We start from the raw sequence: 17,501 nt of genomic DNA, 5'->3' as shown, positions 1-17,501 counted from the left end.
TCTTTTGATTATTGGAAGATGCACCTTGGCATAATGAAGGCTGTAAGAAAAAAATCATATCTAATTACTTTCCTAAACATCTTTTTTTTAAATTTATTTATTTTGAGAGGAGAAAGAATGCAGGCATGCGGGGGATGGCAGAAAGAATGGGACAAAGAGAATCCCAAGCAAGCTCCATGCTGTGGAGGTGGGTCTCGATCCCACCAACCATGAGATCATGACCTGAGTTGAAATCAAGAGTCAGATGCTTAACTGACTGAACCATCCAGGCACCCCTCTCCTAATCTTTTATGAAATTCAATAATTAAAGGGAATTAAGGATGTAGAAAAAGTTACAGAATACAGAACCTAGGAATAAAATAATAAAGGATAATTTTTCCAATAGTAGGGAACTTAATGACTTCATGAGCCATCACTAGACCATGGGGCATGCAAATGTCAATTGCTGGTATTTCATGGTTCTGGAAACTAGACAAGCATCTCTTGCTAGCTTAGCTCTTTATTTTGAATATGTTCTTAGAGTGTCCTTTCAGGTGTGGTTCAAATACATTATTATTTTTAATTTTGGTGAAGGTCCCGATGCTACATGTGCAGTATGGTATGTTCACCTTTGAAATTGGATATAAGGGATATGGAAAATAGAGAAGTGTGTTTCTTAAATTGATTTTACCTGTCCCAAACTTTGCCTTATTGAGCCTCATTGCTAAAATCATAATTCTTGGGAATTATAAAATCTGCTAGTAAATTTTATTTTTACTTATGTTCATGAATATATAAGAAGAATATCTGGTACTATGGAAGTTTTTGTTTTGTTTTTTGTCCTTTTTTTTGCAACTAGTTTATTACTCTAAACAGCGTTTTTTGTTAATGTGTTTTCTTTCTTAATCATCAGAATCTACAACTCAAAATGTAAGGCATTCTTGAAACAGTACTAGAGAATTGCTTTGTTCAGAACGTTGAACTATAAACTTTAGGGTAATGTAATTTATTTGGATTCAAACTAAAGCACTTTTGTAAGGTGAGTTCAGAAGTGGACTATACGTGGGTGCTCCAAAAGATTCATACTGAGTATTTCCTCAGGATTTTTCTTTTTCCTTTTCTTTCCAACAGGAGGATTATACTGACTGTGGTGGTGTTTCTGGATTGAATCCCTCCCTGTGGTCCATCATTGGCGTCCAGTTTGTACTACTTTGGCTTTTATCTGGCAGCAGACACTGCCAGTTGTGACCTTCTAAAACTAAATCTGCATAATTAAACTCCAGACCCTGCCAAAACATGAGCCCTTGGTCGCATTAAAATAGGGTCAACTGTGGAATCAGCAGAACACTAGCTGGGCCCATACCATGGCATAAATGTAAGGCGCAGACTCATATGACACCCACTGGCTGCATGTCAGGGTATCAGATCCTTGAACTTGTGTGAATGCTGCATCATCTATGTATAACATCAAAGCAAAATTCTATACATGCTCTATTGGAAGATTTGAGAGTTTGTCGTTGCATTGTTGGTGATTACATGTAAAAGGGCTCCCCATACTGTTTATGAATCATACAAATTGTCTTGACCTTGACATGGAATTTTGACCTGCTGCAATTCTCGTTCTTTTACCAAGAAAATCTGTAGAGGAAAAAATGGAGTTATTTTTGCCTTCACGTATTCTTCTGTTAAAAATTATTTCCTGCTTTGAGTAATGGTTATTGAAAAAAACAAAACAAAACAGAGAGATTGGTGTAATCTGTTGAAATAGAAATAATGGCTAATTTTCTACAAAAAAAAATTTGCCATAAATAAAATGCCTTATGAAGAATGGCTTCTCTGCCAAAAATGTAACACAAATGATGACCAATTAAGTTTAGCTGAGAGAATGAATTGGTGTTTGAAAACAATAACTAAGAAACTATTAAACTAAAGGTGCTTGAAGGTGCAGTTTGAATATGTTACCTATCTCCTCATAAATGTAAGCCCTTAATAAATGCTTCGATGTAATGTTTCTTTTGTTCACAGTAAAGTTATGTAGTGCTAGCCAGATATTTCAAAAAGCTCTAAGAGAAACTTGTTGGGGGGAGGGGAAAACGTTTTTTCTCGTGATAAATGAACTTTGGTTACCAAGGGTATTTTGCATGATGCTGCTGCTATTTTAACTTTCGGTTTTTGTTTTTCTCTTACTGTAGAGTATAGTCCTTTGAAAAGTTAACTGAGTGACATTATTGTTATGTAAGACTCTGAACCTTGCAGTGGAATGCACTTAAGTCATCTTTACAAATGTCGTTCAATTACTCTGAATATACTGTGCAATGTCAATGCCGAATGATTGGGTTAGGGAAATGGTGAAATGGGAATTAATGGATTTTATACAGACTCGTGCTTTTGCCTGAAAACCTATGTACAGATATTTTAAGTACATAAATCAGATTTGACACATTTATTTTTTGAAGAGTACATATATGTTCTCAATGAAGATTCATACTAGGTTTCCTCTTTGTTCGTTTGAATAGTAGCGCATAAAATCCAAACATTTCTGCTGCTGCTGCTTTTGTCCCTCCATTTTAAGCGGTATGATCACTTGACCAAAATTTCCATGCAGTTTGCTGAGGGTTTTATAACAATCTGAACAAATAGGAAACCTTGAATCTGTATACACATGAATACTTGATTGTGAATAATCAAAATTGTTTTTATACAGCCTCATTGGTGAAAATGATTAGTATAGTAAATCAAATATTTCATTATAGAGTAATATGGTAGATTATTATTTATGCTTTTCAAAATAATTTTCAAGTGTCAACAGTGTTTGAAGAAAGGGTAAAACCAATGAATGTGTAATTCTAGTTAAAGTGAGCAATTCTGCCGAAGGCTAGAAGTGTGCAGATATTTTTTATGGCAAAATGCATTTGTTCTTATTTTGAACATGCCAAATTCTGGTGTGTGTATATGCTGGAAATTTTCTTATACGTCATTTTTAAGTCAAAATCTTATTAACATTATCCAGCATGCTTTAATATGCTCTGCATATCAAAGACATAACCACGTCTTTAGCATAGCTTAAAAGACATTTGTTTTGTTTTTAGCTCTGCATACATTTGTCATTCCCTCTCACCACCAGTATACCCTAGGTACCATTTGTGTATATTTCCTTATTTAAACTATTTTTTATTTATAAATGGGGGGGGACGGGAATGGAATCACTTTGCCAGCTATTGTTCTAGGAGTTGACATCAGTTACCATTTCTATCTCATTGTTGTGATTTTGTAGTCTCATTTGTAACTGGTATTGACATTTTAGAAAACACCAAAGTGATTTAAAAAAATACGGAACTTCTCACTCTAGTAACACTATGTTTAAATCATGTTGTTTGTTAATTAAATATTTAAAACTTCTTGTTAACTTTTGCTAGACTATTTTAGGTCATGAAAGTGTTGGGAAGGGGATATCAAAATATCAAATTATGTTAGTTCGTGTGTATATATGATGCACATTAAAACAACTGAATTGCTTCCAGCATACAACAAACTACCTTAAAATTATCCTTCAAATCTATTAAATATGTTTTCATGGCTAATGTCACTGAAATAGTATGTTTTCATCAACTGCATTATTGTTGCCTCCATCACAGTTAACCTTGGCATCTCTTGGCAGGGTCCTATTGATTCCATTTGCCATCAAAATATATTTACGTGCACGAGTCTTGCTATGATCCTTTTTTTTTTTCTGTTATAAAACAAACCTATATTATGAGACCCACATACATGGTGATAAATTGGGTAAGAACGTGCTTTCTGACTAAAAATTGTTCTCATGCCTAATACTGGCCTTCATACGTTTAGCATTTTTTCAAAGACAGTAACACTCATTCCATCACACTGTTATATTTAATTTAGGATTTTTCTGTGAGTTCTAATTGTCATCCAGAACTTAAATAGCCTGTTATAAATACTGGTTTTCAAAGACTAACCAATATAAGAGATCAAGAAAAAAAGCTTTTAGACTCTTAGGTTTATTTAATTTTGGCTCTACTCATCCAGTTTCATGTAGTTTGCCATTAAAACAAAATCAAAGTAAGTCTTACGTTGGTGTTGAGTAACAGGAATGATTTTTGCATTAATGGTTTCTTTATATTTTCTTCATTTGAACAACCAGCATTACTGCCAAACACCAATCGTGGTCCATATTTGTAACAGGTTTTTAACATGACATAGTTAGCAAGTTTGATTGAAGAGATTTTTAGGTCCTGGGCCTATAAGATTTTAGTATGATCTTTTTTCATGTTTCTAATGCTTGAGGCGTTACTGCTTAACTTGGAAAAAAAACAAAACAGTGTTGCTGCCATTTGTAAGTTTTCCTATAATATTCCTTTTATTAACTTTAAAACTGGCCTTACTGGGTTCAAATAGGCAGTATCCCTTTTAAGTGACCTTTGCAACCCAAGTGTTACTTGCTTATTTGATGCTCTCTTCTATTTTACATCTCATTTTAACCTTTCTCTCCACCAAAGCTTAAATTCTATGTCTTAATTTAAAACTCTAAACTATTCCATTGATCGTTAGCTGACACTAAGAAATCTAGAGGTAGACAGCTTGACCTTGTGAAACAAAACGGACATTGTGACTTTTTTAAGTGTAGAATAGAATGAGTTCACATGCCCACAGCTGAAAATATCTCATCGTTATCTAGAACTTGGTTGTTTTCCCATTAGCCGAATGTTAATATTGCTAATATTCCGTGTACCTTTCTGTAAACAGCAAATCAATACAACATAAGTATCTAGTGTTGAATAAATTCCAGAATTTCAAAGACTCAGATAACGCTTACCAATAGTTTCATCTACCTTACTTCTAGTTCACATAGTTAACTCAAAGAAATTCCACGGAGACTAATGGGATACTGTCTTGTATAGATGCCGGTTGAGTTTACCGCGTGGCCTGACAAAGCTGTCTTTTTTGTTGTGCTGTATGATTGTTGGATCGTGCGTTTAGGATACTTTTATTGAAATGCTCAGTGTGCATCCATGCGAAAGGCCAATTGGCTCTGTGAACAAAAGATCTTTTCTCCCCTTTATTATGTTCTCTTGACACTTTTGTGGAAATTAACTAGCCTGATAAAACACATTTTGTAAAAATTTGTATAATACTGTTATAAAAATATTTATAATCCCAGAAAATGTTGTGTTAAATCTTGTGCAAAAACAGTATATTCAGAATAAAAGTTTATCATTTAAAGTCACCACAGTTTGGATTAATTATATAACATCCAGCTGAAAGAGACACAGGTCTTTGTCCTAAATGTATTTTCATCAAGCCTTCCTGTGGGGAGCATGCAAGATAATGAAAATAAAACTTGGATCAGCAACGTGCTTTTCCTATTACAAACCTCAACTCACAAACAAATGTGCTTGCAAGTCCTTTACCTAGCCGTGACCCTTTTCCTATCGCTTTTGCCATCATCAAGGCCTGTGGGAAGGTAATAGTTCAGACTTTGGGCTTCAATTGTTAAAAAAAAAAAAAAAAAAAAAAAGTTTCCTTGGGGGGGAAAGCCATTTGAAAGAAACAAAGTTAGAATATCTGAGATGTGCCTATGTTTTATGCATATGACTTTTAAATATTTCTCCTAGCAAACAGCAGCTGAAATAGTGAAGGCTAGTGTAAAGAATTGAAAAGAACAAACATACCCGTACACTTCTTTCACATTTATACCAGTTTACCACGTCCCCTCATATGCTCACCTCATAAATTAATGAGCCCAACACTGTGTGGAATCTAGTGTAAACTAAGCCTGCTTTTCTTTCTGGGGACTCTCTTAAGAGAGAAAACTTAGTATGCATGGGAGGAATGCCGTATGTTGAGCACCAACGATGGTCATTACTGGAAAACCTGACCTCTAGTTTCTGATCAAGGCATTTTAACAGGAAAAAGCCTACATGAAAGTGTAAGGTGGATAACATTTGTTTTTTGAACATCTGGCTTTATTTTGTACCAATTTATCTCCTCAATCAATCCTCTTACTCCCCAGAGACACCCTCATTTCCTCTATCAATCATCTCGAACCCCTCTCCACCTCTTCTCTTGGGACCTTGCTTCATCAATCCTCCTTTCTCTAGCATATTCAGTCTCCCCTTTCTGCAGGCTTCCTTCTTTCTGCTGGCAAACACATTCAGAACGCCTCTATTTAAAACAGACACAAAAATTAAACATCCACTATTATCCCTTACCCCCGATTACTTCCCAGAGTTGTAAACCTAGGATTAAAATATCCCTTTGCACATCCACAGACACATACTGACAGTCTCTTCTGGAAGGTAACTCAACTGACCCTCAGTCGTCAACCTGGCCTCAGAATTTTAGATCTGAAAGGCTCATCTCTGACCTTTAGTTTGGGGCTACCACTGGAAAAATTTAGGTACCAGTACGAGGTCCCAACAAATTCAAGGTATTGGGTATTTCTTAATGCTGAAAGTGTTTATATCTTAAAGTACAGTTATTCATGGAGCATGTATGTCATTTTCTATAAACTAGAATAAATCAACAGTGCTGTCTCTTTAATGTATTTTTTAAATGGACTGTACTTTTTCAGATAAATATATTCAAGAAGGAAATTTATTATTACTGCCATAACTGGAAAACTACTATAATTTGCCAAAATTAGTAGTTAAGGCCACAAGTTCATATCTATTATAATGAAAAGAAATCCATAAAATCACTCAGCACATACCACTGTCAAATGTGCTAGATTTAACATAGAACTTCTTCCACACATTTATTACAGTGATAGACTAGGCAGTTTTTGAATTTCTGCCACTAAGGTTTTAAAGTGTAAACCTAGACTCAAACAGCAGATTATAAATTATACTTAATACATTAAAAAACATTTTTACAAAAAGCATGCTCTTAAAATTTCTAAGTTTGAGATTTTTTTAGGTTCATAGATTTTTTTCAAAATGCTTTACCATAATTATCATAGATTTTGAGTATCTCAGGATCCTAATATATCTTTAAATGTTTATCTAACATTTTCAGTGATATAAGAACAATGTATGTACCTAGAACTGAGTAAGATTGCCAATTTCTTATACCGGGAAGGATTGCCTTTTTCCAGGTAGCCTCTTTAATTGCTTAGTTTAAGAAAAAAGGAACTTGTATGAAATTATGAATAGTTGATGATAACTATTGTAAAAAGCAAAATGGTTAACCAACTAATAATCACTTGTCATTTCTTGTGCTCCGTTCCCTTTATTATTATTATTTTTTTAAGTTTATTTATTTTGGGAGATAGTGTGCATACGCACATGCATAGAGGAGGCAGGAGGGGAAGAGAGAGAGTGAGAGAAAATCCCAAGGAGATGGCATTATCAGTGCAGAGCCCGTCCCAGCTTTCAAACTCACAAACTGTGAGACCATAACCGGAGCTGAAATCACGAGTTGGTTAATCCATCAGTTGCTAAACAAACTTAGCCACCGAGGTGGCCCCCCAATCCCTTTTTAAATTTCAAAATTATACTGATCTGGGCACCTGGGTGGCCCAATTAAGTGTCTGACTTTGGCTCAGGTCATGATCTCATGGTTTGTGGATTCGAGCCCCACATCAGGCTCTGTGCTGACAGCTCAGAGCCTGGAGCCTGCTTCAGGTTTTGTCTCTCCCGCTGTCTCTGCCCACCCCCTGCTCATGCTCTGTCTCTTTCTCTCAAAAAAAAAAAAAAAATTAAAAATTAAAAACACACAAAATTATACTGATCTGTAAAATTCCTATTTCTGGTAACTACTGCCCTAGTCCTTATCTTGAAGGCAGTAGAGACAACTACTGACTGCAATCTGTTGCTTCAATTTGGATTCTGACTTTACCACTTACTAGCTTTGGAACCATGCAGGAATTACATACTGTTTCCAAACCTCAGTTTCCTCATCTATAAACTGGAATAACAGTAACTACATTTTAGGGTTGCCATGATAACTATCATGATATAATATGATATAATGATACAATAATTACCATAAAGCACTTAGTGTAAGGGCCACCATTGAGTGAGCACTCAACAATGCTATCCATTAGTATTATGAATTGTTACCACCATCATCTTCCTGATTTCCATAGTCATCATTCGGTGCTGGAGCTTTTGAGACCCTAATTATCTTTATGATTTGCCATTTAAAACATTACTTGGTTTTTATTCACTGAAGTGTGAGAAATAGAACCATATGCAGATGAAAAAAAAACTAAAGAAAAACAGACCCTTCTCTTGAACTACTGGCTGGGAATATTGAAACCTTAGTAAGCATTTACAATAGCACGAGGTAAGTGCCATGATATAAGAAATACGTGGTACTATGGGAACTGACAGTACGATAACCCGGCGAGAATGAGCTGGCCAGAGAAGCCTACAATGATTTTGAGCTGAGGCAAAGGCAGCTCATCCACAGAGCAAAGTGTGTGAATGCTGACAGGTGCACTCAAGGAACTGGACCCAGCTGAATATGCGATCAGGATGGCTTAAGGGGTGGGCAATGAGTAACCAGAGATGAAGTGGAAGATGAGGCTGTGGAGATAAAGGGCCAGAGATCAGAATCTTCCCTAGATCATATGCTGGGGGGTGGGATTAGAAAACTGGAAGCTGCTGGCAACTTTTAAGCAGAGAACAGTATGATCAGATTTGCATTTCAGAAAAACCACTATGGATGAAATGTGGTTTCTTAGAAGAACATCTATCAAAGGAGACCGATCGAGACTATTTTCAAGATGAGAAATTTGTTGATTAGCATGGGAAGCTCAAGTAGACGGAATTTAGAAACATTTAGAAGGAAATAAAAGAGAGAAGGAAGCGAACCATAAGATAGTCTTAACAATAGAGACCAATATGAAGATTGATGGAGGGACGTGGGTGGGGAATGAATGATGGGTGTTCAGGAAGGCACTTGTTATGATGAGCACTGGGTGTTGGATATAAGTGATGAATCACTAAATTCTACTCCTGAAACCAGTATTACACTATATGTTAACTAACTAGAATTTAAATTAAAAAAATGGAGGGGAAAAAAAAAAAGAAATATTTAGAAGGGAAAAAGGAAAGAACTTAATGATTCATGTGTTGTTTTACTGAAATAAAGGAGAAAATTTAGAATTTTGTTTCTGAAGTTTAATTGTGGGAAGTTACACAATCCCCCAAGTTTGGGGAACATTGGAGGGGTACTAGGGGCAGGTTTGAGATAGACAGGGCAAGTCCAGAGGAAAAATGAGAGACTGTACTTAAGAATTAATTTAATATTGTAAGAAATATTGTAAAGGAGCATCTGTACATGCTGACAATGCAAAGAGAATATAGCATCTCTGCCACCCAACAATATACACACCAAGATATTGATTCTCACCCCTGAATCACTTAAAAACTCTTATTGGTGGTTGTCTTGACCTGTTTTGATTGGGTTTAAACACTTTGATAACCCAGAAATGACGCTAGTTCAGAATTTTAGGTGTTTTCACTGTGCAGCCAGAATTACATAACTGGGGGCATGTTAGACTACAGGTGTGACAATTCTGATGTAGGTAATTTCTGAATTATACTTTATGAAACCCTATTTAGATGCAAGTCATTCATTCCAATTAAAAAAAAACACCTCCTTTTTGAACATGTATTTGAAGCACACCCTACTATCTTAGCTCAATTGCAATCTTTGGAAGCTTTACTTTTTAGTGTTTGATTTTTCTCTTTGGATCCAGATTATATAGCTGCACATAGCTGACAATCAAGGAAGTTCTCATTGACTCTGATTGATAATCAGGACCCACTAATAACAATTCCTACTATAGGAGATTCTGTTCCTTTTAAGTCATATTAATGATATCAAATGTCTCATAGAGTTGAACCACAGATTTTCTATAAATAGTATTAGAGAACTTTGCCAATCAGGTTCATTCTTTTGGCAAATAATACTGCAAGTTAGAAAACAGAAAAGGAAATTACACTACTTGAAAATCTGGTTTCTGTACATAATGGCTGTTCCTTACTAAAAAGCTAATAAAACCTTTAAAAAAAACTCTAATGATGAGGATTTCTGTTTGATTTCAGACTGCCTATCCATCTTCATCCACAGAATCTCAAAAAAAAAAAAAAAAACAAAAACAAAAACAAAATCTGACAAGGGTGCCTGGGTGGCTCAGTCAGTTAAGTGTCTGACTCTTGATCCTGTCTCAGGTCATCATGTCACGGTTTGTGAGTTCAAGCTGCGCATCAAGCTCTGTACTAATGGCACGGAGACTGCTTGGGATTCTGTTTCTCCTTCTCCCTGACCCTCCCCTGCTTGTCCATGCATGCTCTCTCTCTGTTTCTCAAAATAAATAAATAAACTTAAAAAAAAAATTCTGACTGAGGCAAGACACCATGAGATACATTGTAGAGATTCCAGGCTGTAGTCAGACTGCCTGGGTCCACATCCTAGCTCCCCAGTTAGAGCATGTAATATCCTGTCTCTTTCTCTTCCTTGTCAGTCCAATTTAAACTACCGATTCCTCAACTATTTGTATATAAACACAATGCTAACAGTTACTATGTTACTATCTAATAGTTGATCACGCCTCTATATCTTACCTGAGAAACTCAGTAATTCTGATGCCGATGATTTCAGGTTTAGAAAAACTTGGCATCAATGAAGGGTTGCTGGAGGGAAGGGCTAAATGGATGATGGGTATTTAGGAGGGCACCTGTAATGAGCACTGGGTGCTTTGTAAGTGATGAGTCACTAAATTCTAATCCGGAAACTAACATTACATTACATGTTAACTAACTAGAATTTAAATAAAACGTGAAACATTAATAATAAAAAAAAAGGAGAAAGTAAAATAAAAAGAAAAAAATTAGCATGAAGAAGATTCCTAAGGTGTGAGGAATATTGCCAGAACTTCAAATTAGTTATTGTGCTGGGTACTATGAATACAGTGAGGACAATGATGTGAAATACAAACACAACACAAACTGTAGGAGAGCACGAGAGAATTCATTTTAAAAAAATCATGTAAATAAACATATTACTAACCCTAAAAAACACTTCACAGTCCAAGACCTTGGTAATACAGAAGCCATGGCAAAGGGGAGAGCAGGGCCTAATGGAAACTGCACTGGGTTTAAACAGAAGATCCAAATGGTCTTCAGTGTCTTCATCCAAATCTCAGAAACAATTAGACAAACTAATATCCCTGATAAATATAGATGCAAAAGCTCCTAAAGTATTAGCAAACTGAACTTAAAATATTAAAAGGAGTATACACGGGGTGTACCTGGTGCTCAGTCAGATAAGCATCTGACTCTTGATCTCAGCTCAGGTCATGATCTCATGGTTTGTGAGATCGAGCCCTGCCTGGTGTTCTGCACTGACAGCCCGGAGCCCACTTGGGATCCACTCTCTCCACCCCTCACCCACTTGTATGCTCTCTCTCTATCAAAATAAATAAAAAGAAATAACAAGAAAAAAGAAAAAAAATAAAATGATTATACACCACAACTGAGTGGGATTTATCCCCGAGATGCAAGAATGCTTCAACATACCAAGTCAATGAAGATAATACATCACGTTAATAAAATGAAAGATAAAGCTCATATAATCATCTCAATAGATGCAGAAAAGGCAATGGACAAAATGCAACATATTCCATGATAAAAACCTTGAAGTAATGGGTATAGAAGGAACAACCTCAACATTATACACGCCATAAATTACAAACCCACAGCTAATATTATACTCAATGCAGAAAAATGGAAAGGTTTTACTCCTAAGATGAGTAACAGGACAGGATGTCCCCTCTCAGTATAGAACTAGAAATTCTAGCCAGAGCAATTAAGCAAGATAAAGAAAAAATGCTATCAGAATTGGAAGAGGTAAAAATATCTCTATTTTCAGATGATATGATTTTGTACACAGAAAATCCCAGCGACTCCATAAAAACTGTTGCAATTAATCTATGATTTTGGTAAAGTTGCAGGATATAAAATTAACATATAGAATTCATTGCATCTCTATACACTAATAGTGAGACATCTAAAAGTGAAATTAAGTAAACTATTCCATTCATAATAGCATCAAAACCAATAAAATACCCAGTAAAAACTTTCACCAAGGAAGTGAAATATCTGCACAACAAAAACTACCAGACTTTGCTTAAAGAAATTAAAGACACACCAAAAATGGAAAGACATACTGTGTTCAAGGATCAAAAGAATGCTGTTAAAATGTTCACATTACCCAAAGCCTTCTATAGATTCAATACAATCCCCATCAAAATAACAATAGCATCCTTCACATAAATAGAAATGATAAACAATGCTAAATTTTGTATGAAACCACCAAAGATCTCACATTGCTAAAACAATCCTGAGGAAAAGAATAGGGTAGGATGTATCACACTTCCTAATTTTAGACTCAATTACAAAAACAGTATGGTACTGGTGCAAAAACAGACACATAGACCAATAGAACAACATAGAGAAACTGGAATTAAGTCCGCACATGTATAGTCAACTAATATTCAACAAGGGAGCCAAGAACACCTAATAGGGTAAAGATCTTCTTCTCAAAGAATGATATTGGGAAAACTGGACAAATACTAGCAGAATAATGAAATTAGACACCTATCTTACACTACCCACAGAAATTAACTTGAAGCCAATCAAAGAGTAAAACATATCACCTGGTACCAAAAATTTATTGAATAAAATTTAGGAAGAACGATCCTCACTATTGGTATCAACAATGATTTGTTAGATATAACAATAAAAGCACAAACAAAAGCAGAGATGAACAAATGAAACCCTATCAAACTTAAAACCCTTTGTATGGCAAGGGAGTAATAAAATGAAGTCAACCTACTGAATGGGAGAAAATTTTTGCAAATTATATATCAGATAAGAGGTTAATATTCAAAATATATAAAGAACTCATACAACTCAATAGCAATCAATCAGTGCAATTTTTAAATCTGATTTTAAAATGGGCAGAGAAACTAAATAGACACTTTTCCAAAGACAACATCCAAATGGCCAACAGGTACATGAAAACATGCTTGGCATCACTTATTATTAGGGAAATGCAGATCAAAATCACAGTGAGATACCTTACACCTTTTAGAATGGCTATTATCAAAAAGCAGTAGGTAAGTGTTGGCAAGGAAATGGAGAAAAGGGAACCCTTGTGCACTGTTAGTGGAATGTAAATTGGTGCAGCCACTCTGAAAAATATGGAGGTTCCTCAAAATATTAAAAACATCTTCCGTATGATCTAGCAGTTCCATTTCTGGGTAGATACCCAAAAGAAATAAAGACAGGACATTTAAGAGGTATATGCACTCCCATATTTCCCATAGTATTATTCATAATAACCAAGATATGGGAAAAAAAACCTGTTTCCATCAATGGATGAGTCAAGAAGTATTATATACAGTTGACCCTTAAATAACATCGGTTGGAACTACACAGGTCCACTTTAAAGCAATTTTTTAAAAATATATCAATACAGAATAGTACTATACATGTCTTTTCTCTTCCTTAATTATCTTAATAATTTTAAAAATTTACTTTATTTTAAGAATACAGAATGTAATATATATAACTTACAACTTATGTGTTAATCTACTGTGTTATTGGTAAGGCTTTGGGTCAATAGGCTACTCTGGGTAGTCAAAAGTTATACACAGATTTTCAACTGTTTGAGAGCTTAGTAGCCCCCCCCCCCCACCATGTTATGTTAGGGTCAAATGTATATATAATGAAATATTATTCTGTGAGAAAAAAGGACATCCTGCCATTTATGACAACATAGATGACCTTGAGTATATTATTCTAAGTGAGGTAAGTCAGAGAGAGAAGTAGGATATTACTTATATTTGGAATCTAAAAACGTCAAATTCATAAAAAAAAAACAGAATAAAATGGTGATTACAAGAGATGAGGGCAGGGAGATAAGGCAGATGTTTTTTAAGAGTACGAACCTACAATGACTACTAAGTAACTCATAAAGATTGATGTACAACTTAGTGAAAATAGACAATATGTTATTATAATCCTGAAACTTCCTAAGAGACTAGAACTTCATTCCAACCACTAAAAAGATAATTATGTCATGTGATAGAGGTGCTAATTACTGCTATAGGGTCAATCATATTACAATATATAAATGTATCCAATTCACTTAAATTTAAATTAACCTTAAATTTACACAATGTTATATGTGAAATGTGTTTCAAATTAAAAAAAAATGATTAGACATCTGGAGCACAGTAGACATAGATGTAATGGTGAAGCAGATGGTGATACTGTGTAGAATCATTGAGTCAATTATCTACACCTGAAACTAATACAATACCATATGTCAACTGCCCTTCAATAATAATAATAATATATTATTATTATTATTATTATTATTATTATTATTATAAGAAGAAGAAGTAGAAGAAGGAGAAGAAGAAGAATTAGTTTGACCAACACAGGCAAGGGGAGGAAATCTCAAATCCTATGGTTATTTCACTTGTCTCTAAATCAGTATAGTCTGTAATCTGAAGAAATTGTAATGGGAAATATTTCTTCAAAAAAAAAAATCAATTCTTTACTGTCTTGATATTTCAATCTCTTTGTGATGAAATGCTATTACATTCAAATGCCATAAAATTTAAGGAAACAGCAAAATTGCAAAATAATCAGCAAATTTACATTATTGGTTAAAGGTAAGTACACATTAGATGCCATATGTGTGTATATATGTACATATATGTAAAGCAAGCGATAGAAAGAATAGCTTAACTACAGTTCTAACAGTGACTATTAATATATCATGCCGCACATGGGGTCTGCATATATTGTTTTACTGCATTCTTTGTCAATTAACAATAATTACAAATGCTGTGAAACAAAAATTGAAAATGAGGGGAATTATCAATAAAAACCCAGGAGAATGATTAAGCTAAACCTGCAAGTCTGTTTTTTCAAGCTTATCTAAAAAAATTTAAATTGTGTTATCAAAACTACAGTGGGTGTTTCTCAACACCTAGTGCATGTCTTAATAATCTCTCACAGTGATGTCTCAGGGCCACTCCACTGTAAGGTATGCCATTAGGGTGGTAAGTGATACTAAATTATTAAATTACAGCATGGCCCCATCGGCTAGTTTGCTGCTGATTTGAGCATGTGTGGGTCACTCCCTCTAATCTAGAAGGAGTGTAGACCTAAGTTGCGCCCAACCTTGCTGTACTTGTTTCATGGGATATTGAGAACTTGAGTTTGTACTTTCATTCACTCTATGACATTCACAATCATTCACTCTATGAATCTGGAGCCCTTCAAACACAAACGCTGCCCTGCTGGTACTAAGATCAGAGAAGTCACAGTTCAGTAACTTTGGGGTATTTAAAGCACTGCCTCTATTCAGGTGAGTATTCAGAACAACTCTTAATCTCTTCTTACATCGCCATTGATTGCAGTAAGGGACTGTGGTCTTCACTGGAGAAATTCCATCAACTCTCTGCAGCCTGTTCTATTTCTCCTAGCCTACCAAAAATTAGTATCACTGCTTCAAAAGCAGAGTCCAGTTCTCATTTATTTTGTGTGTTTCTCTTCCAGGTTATTCTTAAATATGCATTATGAAGATTTATTAGTGTATCTTTCATGTGCTATATAAAAATAACTTATTGAAAAATATTCACTAATGCTCTGGCTTTCATATGTTTAATTAGAGAAAAATATGTAATATTACTGAACTTAATCTAAGGAACTCACAAATAACCACAGAATGTCTTACTGTGCTTTCCTTACGCAGTGTCTAAACCTTTGTTACTGTTCTCTCAGGATATTCGTTTCTTATTTCCTCTCTTAGGCATAGAGAGCTGATTACATATCATATTCGTTGCTCAGGTCTTGAAAATTACAACAGATGTTTATTCTCTCAGTTTTAGAAGTCAGAAGTCTGCAATCAGTGCCAGCACCGCACCCCCTCCAAAGGCTCTGAGGGAAATCCTTCCTTGCCTCATCCAGCTTCTGGTGGTTCCAGGCATTCCTTGGCTTGTGGCAGCTTCTCGTTTCTCCTCTGTCTTTACATGACCTTTTCCTGTGCGGATCTTTTCTGTCTCTATCTCTTATAAGGGCCAATAGATTCTTATATTCAGTTTGATATAGTTGACAGTCAATTGGACTGCTCTTCCTGGGTAAAGATGTAGGAGAGGATATGGTACAACCAGCAGATTCTGTGTTCATGACTGATACATTCATTTTTGCCTGGTCCATGAGAGTTGACTGTAGCTCAAACTAAACCCATTTGCACAAATTACCTTCGGGTGAAGGAAGATCTTTTGCCCTCAAGTTACACACACTCAACCTGCAGATAAGGAGGTTATGAGGACTTGGAGCATCAACCTCATTTCAGTCCATCTCTGAGGGGCCATCCCAGTGGCAGAGCTTTCCATAACATTGACTGAAATCTCTGTTGGAACGGTATGACACAGCCCTCTGCACAATGCTGCTTCCTTCCTCCATACCTTCCTTCTTTCTCTCCTTCCTTCCCTCCTTCCTTCCCTCCCTCCCCCTTCCCTCCCAGGTGTTGTTCCTAAGAGCACTTCCCAATAAACCACTTAGATCCAAGAATCTGTTTCAGAGTCTCCCAAAGAACCCAGCCTAGGAAAATAGACATCTCTAAGAGTCATGCAGGAAAACAACTCTGATTGTAATATATCCTCTGCCACCTTGAGTTTCCTCCTTCTCTTGGAACAGTTGTACCCCCTTTAAGCTTAGTAAATGGAAGTATCATGCTCAGAGTTCTCAAGCCAAAACCTTGAATTATTGAAGCCCATGCCCTTTTCTGTCACCAATATTTTACTTTGAGCAATTTTACTTCTAAATTACATTGTCTGTCGACTTTTCTCCGTTTTCATCACCACCCCTCCTAGTGTGACCAGCACCTCTCCCTCAACTATTCCTGTTATTTGTACTGTGATTCTAAGCAACTTACTTAACCTTTCTAAGCCTCCACAAACTGAAAAGAGTACCAACATAATAATAGTACTGACATTACAGCTGTGATTAAATGGCTTAATAAATGTGAATGTTAAATTAATACTTGGTATATAGTAAGTACTACAGTGTCAGTCACTAGCAAGATCCTGAAATTTAATTAGGTCACTTTTTATGGCAGGAAAAATGAATTCGTACAAGTGAATGAAGAGAATTAACTGTGGACATCTCCAAAGGTTGCTTTTTCCTCACTATCAAACATTATACATCTCCATTGCATATAATTGCCCAATATTATTCCACATAGCAGAATTTTAGGACATTTGTTATTTTTAAGTATGTAATATGTACTTATAATAATAAAGTAAACGTTTTCTAAAATAATGTTTTTTTTTTCTAAATATCAGTTATATTAATTTATCTAAATGGGTCTAATTCAAGAACAAGTAGTCCAGTTGCTCCCAGAAGCACATTCCAGGAGCACATTTTGGGTTGATTATTTCCATTTTGTGGCATTACCCCTGCTGTGAATTT

General features: G+C 35.4%; 1 protein-coding gene across 8 annotated transcripts in view; it reads left to right on the top strand.

Moving 5' to 3' along the window:
• Positions 1-5,221, top strand: part of CACNA2D1 (calcium voltage-gated channel auxiliary subunit alpha2delta 1) — a 499,516-nt gene extending 494,295 nt beyond the window's left edge. For all 8 annotated transcript variants that reach the window (XM_060632338.3, XM_078442515.2, XM_060632340.3 and 5 more), the window contains one exon: positions 1,111-5,221. In XM_060632338.3, the coding sequence (XP_060488321.1) occupies positions 1,111-1,227 (117 nt within the window). In that variant the 3' untranslated portion in view covers positions 1,228-5,221. The remainder of the gene's footprint in view (positions 1-1,110) is intronic.
• The last annotated feature ends 12,280 nt before the right edge of the window (positions 5,222-17,501 follow it).

The sequence above is a fragment of the Panthera onca genome, chromosome A2 (assembly GCF_046562875.1).
Source record: "Panthera onca isolate mPanOnc1 chromosome A2, mPanOnc1 haplotype 2, whole genome shotgun sequence".
Lineage (NCBI taxonomy): Eukaryota > Metazoa > Chordata > Mammalia > Carnivora > Felidae > Panthera > Panthera onca.
Note: the sequence above shows the minus strand (reverse complement) of the source record. Positions and strands in the feature narration are given on the sequence as shown.